Genomic DNA, 9,898 nt, shown 5'->3' with positions numbered 1-9,898 from the left:
ATTTTGGGTAAATATTAATGATTAAAATGAGTGTTTCTGACTCCAGAGCAAAGGCACATTAGTCCTCTTTGGCCTCACAAATTTAGCATCAGTATGTGTGAGTTAACACAAAGCTTACAACTCCTCAAATTAATGAGCGCTCTCTGTAAATCAAATATTTTTATATATATATTTTTAATATATATTTTAAAATCAACTTCGAACTTGACTGTAATTCTAATGAACATCCATCAAAGAGACCAAATATCTCACTCTGAAACACAGATGATTTACAAGATCTATCGTGATTTAAAAGGCATCCAGATCTTTTTCAGTGGATGCAGTGGAACAGGTTTCAGTGGTGATGTTTAAGTACAGAAACAAGTATTTTACATTTTAGCTGTTAGAGCTGTAATTGACTTTTTTTAAACAATAAATTTGCTGATTATAGTCCATTATTTTCTTCATTCAGTATGTCAGATGTCTGCCAATGGTTCAAAAGCAAATTCAATTTAGAATTGAACCATTTAAATAATTAATCAATTACCAAATCTGTTTCCAAATAAAAAAAATTAAATCAATTTTGAAAATACCTGATAATAATAATAATCAGAGGGGTGGTTGACTATTGTTCATACATGTAGTGGCAGAGAGTAACTAACTCCTTTTTTTTTTTTTTTTTTTGAGGCTACACTGGCCACTTCTACCCAACATATTTCAGAGGGAATACTGTAAACTTTAGTATTTAAAAAATATAAACTTGTTATTCCTTAAATCCACCACATTTTATTCACAGCAGTAGTAGCTGTAGGTACACAAGTCACTTTCCAGATTAGAATTTACATGCAAAACGTGCTGTACATCAGTTAATAAAATATGAATGCATTACTATAGATTAAATCCAAACAAGTTATACATGAAGCGTATTACTTGTTGCCCCTATTTTTATGAATTGAAGAATTTCACTTAGATTTTATTGGGGTAATGCTACTTTTACTCAAGTAAAGAACCTGAATGATCTACCAGTGAATACATACATAGATTAACATGGGGCGCATGATCATCACAACCATCCTCTTCATCAGCAGCATCCTGGCTGTGACGCCGGCCCACACCATATCCGACTCCTCCCCAACCGGAGTCTATTGTAAAGATGGCGTCCATCATGGAGGGGCCGCTAAGCAAGTGGACTAACGTCATGAAAGGTTGGCAGTATCGCTGGTTTGTGCTAGACTACAATGCCGGCTTGCTGTCATACTATACGGTACGTTTATTCCCGCGGTTTGTAAACGTTGAACTGAACAGCTCAAGGGGTTACGGGGGTATAAGTTGCCGCTGGTTGTCAAATCCGAGTGGGAGAAGGGCCTTGTGTTTGTCAGGAGTTGGGAGTCTCAGCTGGCATAAAGAGGCGAGTCCCCCTGGTGACAGATTCCGACCGTTGACCAATAGCAGCGGTCCTCTTACACCAACCGACGAATCAAGTCGCACCTTTTTCTCCACACTTCCGCTAATGTCAACTAGCTTTGCAGAGCTAAAATAAGAAATACACAAACACGTCGAAGCATTAATGTGAATAGTTAACAACGTTGAGTGAAAGAGATGCATAATTATTTATGTAGGCGAGGCGACATTTGTCCCCGGTGGTTAAAGAAGAGCCGGACATTCGCAGGGTTGTTAGCCAGATAGCTAACAAGACACCGCGGGAGGAGACAGTGGCTGCTCGTCACTTAAATGTTTGGTTCAGTGTAACGTTACTCTGATTAGTAATGTTTAGAGTATAAGGGGCAAGAAATTCTAAATGTTACTGTTAGGGAAACAAGTTGTCACAAAAAAACAACTAAAGTTGACAACTAGTTGTCAGAGGATTAATTGAGCATTATCTTGTTTGCTTTGGCAGTAGTAGCAGTTCTTCAGTAACTCTGTTGTCTTTAAAGGATATAAACTGTATTAGACAATAGCCCGAACTCTGACTGACGTTAAGATACATGCATGAAAGTGATGATATGTTGCCTGGTGAGTTGTGAGACTAAAACTGCAGTTACTGTACATTTCAGGGCAAAGCTGCTCAAAGAGTGAAATGTAGATTATCAAGGCAAAGAAGAACAAATGGGAGACTCGTAACAGTTTCATTTCAAATATGATTTTGAGCTGAAACTAATTTTGATAACTGATGAATTGAGTTATTTTCCAAACAAAAACGCCAGGCATCTGCTGGTTTCAAGTTATCAATACACAGTTAAATATGCCAAAAGATGGGCAAACATTCTTATGGAAGACCATAGTTACTAAACTAAACATGGGTAGCTGAATATTCTCTAGTTAGTTTTTGCTCTAATCTCACATATAAAATAATGCCAGTGAATTACAATGACATCACATCATAAAGCACACAGTAACAGTAAATTAAATTGTTGTCTTGAGTTTAAGTGATATGACTTAAAAAACACTGCGACATTCAAATAGATAACCTGAGTGGGGGAGGGAGTCTTTTTTTCTTTTTTCTTAACTCTTAATAAGAGCAGAGACACTTAGATTATAGTTGGACCCAATTTCTTATTGATATTGCCTTGTATGTACTATGGAGCTGGTCTGTTATGATCTCTATGTACTTATCACAGTAGAAAAAGCGCAGGTGTCACTAATAACATTAAGGATGGCTCTGTTCTATTCAAGTATCCTAGTAACCAGTAATGGACAGTGAGACAGCATGCATGACACCAGCACCCTGAAACTGAAGCAGATAAACTGGAATTCAGCTGTCATTAATTCTATCAGTAACACCTGTGTTTTTTTTCTACTGTGACATGTCGAAATATCTTCAATGTAAAAGGCTAGTTAAAATAATTTCTTGTTGCACCCTCTAGCACAGGTTTAAGCTGTATACTGACTGTGTTAATCCCTCATTTCTTCTGTTGTTGGTTTACAGTCAAAGGACAAGATGATGCGAGGATCCAGAAGAGGCTGTGTGCGACTCAGGGTAAGATACTCAGGATCAAAGCCGTCCTGACAGTTAACTTTGATAAACGATATGCATACTCTGCATGCTTATTGCTTGCCTGCTTTACTAGGTACTTTGAAGAGCTCCCACATGCTCATCGTTGGCTTACATGGGCTGTGTTGAGTGTTGTGTACCCTATGTAGGATTTTCTGACAAGATTTGCTTTGTCAATGAGATCCTGCTGTACCATAAATAGCCTGTTGTACTGTGCGCAGAATGGCGCAGACTTGTTAATAACTATAAATACTGCCTGATGTGTTGGCCTAGTCGAACAGGTTTCCTGCAGCCATATCCACAGCTCTGATACTACATTGGTTTGGCTTCTCCAGTGAAGGCGTTTGCCCTTACAATGAGTTTTCATTACTGAATAATGTCCACTAGATGGCAGCAGGTGCCCTGCTACAGTATCTGCTTTACTACCTTATGTAAGGAGAGGATGGTAATATTCCTAATGTATTTAGGTTTTCAAGGGACTGGTCCTACATTATTACTGAAAGAAAGAGCTCTCATCTCTTGAGAATATAGGGTGTTGTATTTGTCCATAGAAGAGCTAGCAGAGGGCTGGGCCTAAAGGCTAGGATTACATACATTAGCTTAAGTTGACTTATTATAAAACACTCAGGATATCATTTGTTTCTCTTTCCTTAATATGGCAGTTGTGTGTGGCTGCAGTCAGGTCTGCTTTGAGGATCTGAGAGACTGTTTTGTTCCTTTCAACTAGTAGATAACACCTGGTAGTGGATATATCATAGCTGTGTGCAAAAATCAGAACATATAATAGCCTGTCTGTCCCTCTCCTGTGTAGTTACTGTACATGTTAACATGATGTAGCTTGCTGACGTGTAAAACGATGATAGTAAATAGGTCTGAGATTTTGTGAGCAATGAAAGCTTAAAACAGCTGTTTACATCCATCAGCTGCTGCACAGCCTCATGTTGGATACTTTTTTAAGTTGTCTCTGTGTCTTTAAAAAAAGAAATCTCAGTACACAGGTCTTTACTGCTTACTTGACTGTTTAGCCCGTCCTCAACTTTTTCTGAAAGGGGAAGTAGATCTTCTTGTTGTCCTTTTCCAAATTCCCAACCTTACACACTGTTAAATTTTAGACCTCCAGCTGCATTCACATGCCAGAACCTGAACCTGCCAGGCCGAACCCTGTCAGCCACATATGGGGTGTCTCTCGTGTTAGTTGTCAGATGGTCACTTATAAAATCAAAGAGGTAAAATCTCTATTAACACAAGCATTTTATACTTCAAAACCTATTTTGAGACAAAAGGCATTGTGGAGCTTCTTGAGCTCAGTGAATGGAGGAAGTATCTCCTGAAACTACCTGAAAAGAGGATCCAGCATTATTTATGGACACATAGTCAGAGGTTTCAGTTAGGGCTGGATCAATGTGACACAGTTTATTTTAATACAGTAAACAGATGATATACATTGTGCAGCTGAAAAATGAATCGCTGTCAATTAAATCTTATCCATGGTGGTGGCTGTTTAATGTATTCACTTCCCATGCACTTTTTGTTGTTTTACAATAGAATCTGGATGTTTGGATTTTTGACACTGATCAGCAGCAGAAGAAAAGACACTAATCTGAAAACATCAACACAGATCAAGAAATTAATAAATTGCTAAACCTCTAAACACTCTTCTTGCCTTTGGAAAAAATAACCTTCCCATAGTCTGTTTTCTTTCATCTTTAAAAAAAACAAACAAACAAACAAAAAAAAAACCCTGATACCCGTATCATATATTGTGTCAAACTGTGTCAGTTTCAGTTTGTTACAATTATTTATTATTATTTATTATTTATTATGCCTCTTGTTTGAAATAAAAGTGTAGCCATTACCTTTAATGCTGTGTTTTGCTAGTTTTTGTTGGGTTACTTACTAAGTCCAGATCGCTAAGGTTTTTCATCAAGTCCAGTTATTCAACTTTTGGACAAAAATAATAAGCTTGTAAAAAAAAAAAAGGACAGTCTACTACAATACATTGTATCAAAGACATGTTCATTCACAGTGATTTTTTTTGTTCATTATTGTGTTACTCAGTCCTTGAGATGTCACTTTGTATATATATTGTTGAGAATCAGTAAAGTAACAACAATAGTTAATTTTTATATTATGACCTGCATTTACAGAGGAGTCCAAAAGTCTGGGACCACATGGAAAATCTCACTGAACGCTTTCACAAAAAAATGGAATCATTAAATAGCAAAGACATATTTAAGATTTTGCACTTTTTCCACATCAGAAATGAAATTTACGCATATTTGAGGCATTGACCAACTTAATCCCTTTGTTCAAATGTTCAGATTTCCTAGAGTTGTATCTCCTCCATTGAAGCATGCATTCAGAAAAATGGCTTCAGAACAGAGTGAAATCATGGCTAGACTAAAGGTTTCTAAGAGGGCAGAGCATGGAGCTCTAAAATGCTTTGCTGGATCAGTTGTGTTCAAAGCACCATCAGGCAGAGCAAAAGTGACCACTTTATCAGAAGATCAATACATCAAGCTTAGATCCTGAAGAGATAGAAAAGCGACTTCATCACAGATACAGAATTGGCTAAATAAAGAACACAAGACTCCAATCAGCAAAAGTACTGTCAAAGGAAGGCTGTCTTGAAGTGGTCTCAGAGGATGAGTGGCAGTTTCTAAACCACTTCTCAGGAGGGGAAACAAGGCCAAACACCTGGGGTGGGCTAAGAGATACCAGCATTTCACAGTGAGTTTTATGTACTGATGAATCCAGGTTAGTAACAGAAGAGTGTATATAAGGAGACCAACAAAAGAGAGTGATACCTGTGGTGGTGGGAATATTCAGGTCTGGGGGTGTTTTGCTTACTCTACACCAAATTGACTACACCCTGACCAAGGAGAAATACCGCTGCATTCTTCAGAGACATGCCAAACACTGGTTTGCGTCTTTGTGGAGAAGAGTTCACACTGCAGTGGGATAATGACCCCAAACACACCTCAAAGCTTTGCAAGAATTGCTTGAAGACCAAAGAAGACCAAGGAGTCCTGACTTGCCTCTACAGTCAGCTGACCTCAACCCTGTACATCACAAGAAGCTTGTTGAGACATTGTTTAATCTTGTTGCGATAACATGGGTCATCGGGTTGTGCGTAAAGTTGTGGAGTCAAAGCCAACTTGAGTGTGTGCTGCATGCTGTCACTCAAATTATTGAGATGATATCATTTGTAATGTAAATAATAGTATTACATTCAAAACAAATACCAAATAGATGTATCTTGACAAGTGATCTCAGACTTGTCGACTCCACTATGCATTAGTCGTCTTTTAGTCATCCATTTATTTCCCCTCACCTAACTGTGGACCAACTTGTCTCTGATGATAGGGGCTTTCTTGCAAGATATTACAAAGTTTAGAAAAAAACAAAGTACAGGGTAATCCCTGAGAATATCCCAATTGGACTGTGTGATATTACACTGTACAACCCAGACCTCCTTTGAGTTCTTTGAAGTAACTAATTGTGCTCTGTGGACTTTGTGAAGAGTTGCAGAGAACCCACCTTTCTTGTTATTGTTGTGTCATGTGGTGCAACTGTCTATGTCAAAACCTAAAGAAAATCTCCTAACATAATGTGAGTGGAAAGCAGTATTTGTGGAGAGCTGTTTTACTGGACTGCAGAGCATTTTATAGCTTTTTATCTTATTTTATCCACCCCAGGTAGTAGTTGTCATTTGTTGTTTATTATTTGTAGGTTTGGTGTACAAGGAAGCTCTGAGTCACACGCCCTGTTTCTGTTGCTAGGAGCTAATGCCCCAGCTAGCCAGCAGGCCATTTCTCTGCAGTTGGCTGCTAGCTGCTGGTCCCCGGTGTGTGTTTCTCTCCACCCCTCCCTGCCTTTCTCCTCCTTCGCTCTCCCAAATCCCTCCTCCTCCTCATCCTCCTCCTGTCCCTTCTTCTCAGCCATGTTCCAAAAGGCTGCACTCGTGTGTGTGTGTGAGAGTCTGTGTGTGAGAGAGAAAGAAGTACAGAGTGATTGTGAGAGAGCGAGATAAGGGAAAAGGAGATGGAGCTTTTGAAGGAGAGGCAGTGAGGTGCTGAGATGGACCAAGGGTAATTTACACAAGAGACTCAATCAGGGGGCTGCAGGAACATGTGGAGGGCTTGAGGATAGAAATGGAAAGTAGAGTATGACGTGTCCCGCTGTCTGACTGCCTGCTCTCTCTCTCGCTCCCCCCCCCCTCTCTTATTCTCCCTCTGTTTGCCCAGGGAGCTGTGATCGGCATTGATGACGAGGACGACAGTACATTCACCATCACTGTGGACCAGAAGACTTTCCATTTCCAAGGTGAGATGTACCCCACTTTAATTTTGCTCTCTTTGCCCCTCTCCCCCTCTCCTCTGTGTTACCATCACTGGCTTTCTCTCTCTGTGATCTCTCCGCATCCGTCCCCGCTGCTCATTCTCTCTCTCTCTCTCTCTCTCTCTCTCTCTCTCTCTCTCTCTCTCTCTCTCTCTCTCTCCCTCTCTCTCTCCCTCTCACTCCTCTTTCCCTCCCTGCATTTTTAAAGACTTGGATTGGTCTGCTCTAATGCCAGGAAACACATGCACACAGGCATCTACACAATGTCAAAGCATGCAGTGTGCATCTGAGCATTTTCTCTCTTCCTGTGGAAAAACTCCAAGCTCTGTGAAGTTGGACTGACATTTATTTCTATAGATAAACAAGATTTGTTCCACTGCAAGCTAGACAGATTCCTCTGGAACAACAAGCAAGTAAGGCTTTTTTTTTTTTTTTTTTCCTTCGGCCCTCCCGACTGTGGCTGAGGAGGAAGATTGCTGCTTGTGTGCAGCTGAGCCTCTGGGAATAATAAGGGAATACTGCTGAGCTGGAAACTGAGCTCAGGTCTCTTCTGGTTGCTGCTGCTCTTCGCCCTTCGGTACACCGCTGCCGCTGCTACTGCTCGCTCTCTGACAACCAGTCACTCCATAGGGACAGGATTGGCTCCCAGCTACAGCATCGCTCCCCCCTCCCGTCCTGCCAAGCCTTCCCTCCTTTTTGACAGGGAGCTGTCCAGTCCAGTACACCGCAGACATCCTTTTTTTTACTCTATCACTCCACCAGGTCTTTAACTAACCTCCTCCACCTTTTCCGTCATCTCTGTCCTCCCATTTGTGCATTTGTGTCCATTTTGACAACACCAAAAGCCCTCACACTTTCACTACCAGCACCCCTCCCTTCACCCTTCCTTCTCGAGGGTCACCAGACACAGTCCATGGGCCCCCCACCCCTCACACCTCCTCCATGCCCTCTCCCATGTCTGTGTTCCGAAGCTGTATGCTGTGGTTCTACAAACGCAAGGGTAAGGAGAAAACCGTGCACGTCTCGTGGTCCGCATGCATGCCAGTCCAGGGGCGAAAGGATCGAGAGGAGGCGTTGTTTGTTTGCCTTCTGGGATGCACAGTCAGGGTGGAGCAGCACGTTCTGTAACACTCAGGCGAATTGGCTTGTTATTGAGGTTCAAGGACAGTTCACAGCGGTGTGAAGTAGTGGCTGTCGGGTGTGAAGAATTATTTAAGGGGGAAGAGTGTGTGCAGTGTCCCATATCAGTGAAATGTTTGCACAGACTAGGTGTGTTATTTAGAAAAGGATGTTTGTTGTTACTGGTGTCCTGGTTTTTACTGGCTTTGTTGATATAGCTAAACAATGATGTAATCTTTTTTGGGGGGTCTGTTTCTTTTCCTCAGGCAGGTGATAATTATATGCATATTTTTGTAGTGATGCGATCATCAGTGAAAAGTAGCTCAAATGTCATGATCTTAATTTACTCTGGAACTGTCTGTGCCACAGTTAATCTGAGATTTTGGCATCAGTGTTAGTCCCTGAGTTAGTTAAAGGTACATTTGTTCAGGTTTTTTGTGTGTTCTCTTGTGGTTGAATATTACCTGAATTACCTGAGTCTGAGAGACTTCTACATCAGTGAGAGAGCAGGAGGACATCAGCGAATGTATGCAAATGCTATTCTAATTTAGTAAACCCAAATTTAATTAATGCAGTCAAAGAGGGGAATTAATTTCTCGCAGGGGCTTGCATAAAAGGCAACATAGACAACAAAGGAGATACAACGCACACAGTAAAAACAACAATGCAGTATATTAAATTTAAAATGTTTTATACCAGTGACTATTTTTAGATCAGTTAAATCAGCAGTGTGGGACTCATTACCTTTGAAAACAGCATGTCTTTGCACAGGATGCTCTGAACCAGTACCTAACATTGCAACCCCAATGATTAGCTTTTTGTTGGAGAGAAACCAGTGAAATGTCACTGTAAGACAAATCTTCTCTCAAGATACCCGGAAGAGCACTGTATCATTTCATGTATCCCCACTAGACAAACAGGCAGAAAATTAGCACGAAATGTGTGCTGAACATGAGATTCTGGGTATCAAGAGACGCAGGGGATGTTGGGCAAGAGGAGATTTCTCTCTTGCTGTAAAATGATCTTGGTTTGAGCACGTTATGCAGTCAGTCTCCCAGGATTCACAGCGGCATATATATATATAAATATACATACGCTTGTGTGCAGTTATGTACAGGCTGGTGCGTGGGTAAGGTATGGACTGTGTGATTGCTAGAGCATCACTGCCAAGATTAAGAGGGGTAAAGAAAGGCACTAGGGATAAACTGATAGAATTTACTGGAGTTTTAATTTCTCTGCTGATGCACAGCTCATTATCAAAGTATTTTTCTTGTTATTGTGTTAAAAAAAAAGATCATTTGCCGTGATACCTGCTCTTATGGGACAGTCCAGCTCACGGGTTGAAGCGTAGTTCTGAGCTGGGCCGGCCACTGCGCTAGCCTGGAGTGCAGATCTGTACTGTCTTTCTATTTAGAGAAGCATCCATTATTCATCAGCCTCTCTCCCCCGGCGGTGCATCAGAGTTGC

At 40.8% G+C, this 9,898-nt stretch overlaps 1 protein-coding gene across 2 annotated transcripts in view; it reads left to right on the top strand.

Moving 5' to 3' along the window:
* Positions 1-1,096: 1,096 nt before the first annotated feature.
* Positions 1,097-9,898, top strand: part of osbpl9 (oxysterol binding protein-like 9) — a 33,869-nt gene continuing 25,067 nt past the window's right edge. For both annotated transcript variants that reach the window (XM_018673330.2, XM_018673329.2), the window contains exons 1-3: positions 1,097-1,243; positions 2,906-2,956; positions 7,219-7,297. In XM_018673330.2, coding sequence (XP_018528846.1) covers positions 1,133-1,243; positions 2,906-2,956; positions 7,219-7,297 — 241 coding nt within the window. In that variant the 5' untranslated portion in view covers positions 1,097-1,132. The remainder of the gene's footprint in view (positions 1,244-2,905; positions 2,957-7,218; positions 7,298-9,898) is intronic.

This window comes from Lates calcarifer, linkage group LG17 (genome assembly GCF_001640805.2).
Source record: "Lates calcarifer isolate ASB-BC8 linkage group LG17, TLL_Latcal_v3, whole genome shotgun sequence".
NCBI classification, from domain to species: domain Eukaryota; kingdom Metazoa; phylum Chordata; class Actinopteri; family Centropomidae; genus Lates; species Lates calcarifer.
This window is presented reverse-complemented; position numbering and strand designations above follow the sequence as displayed.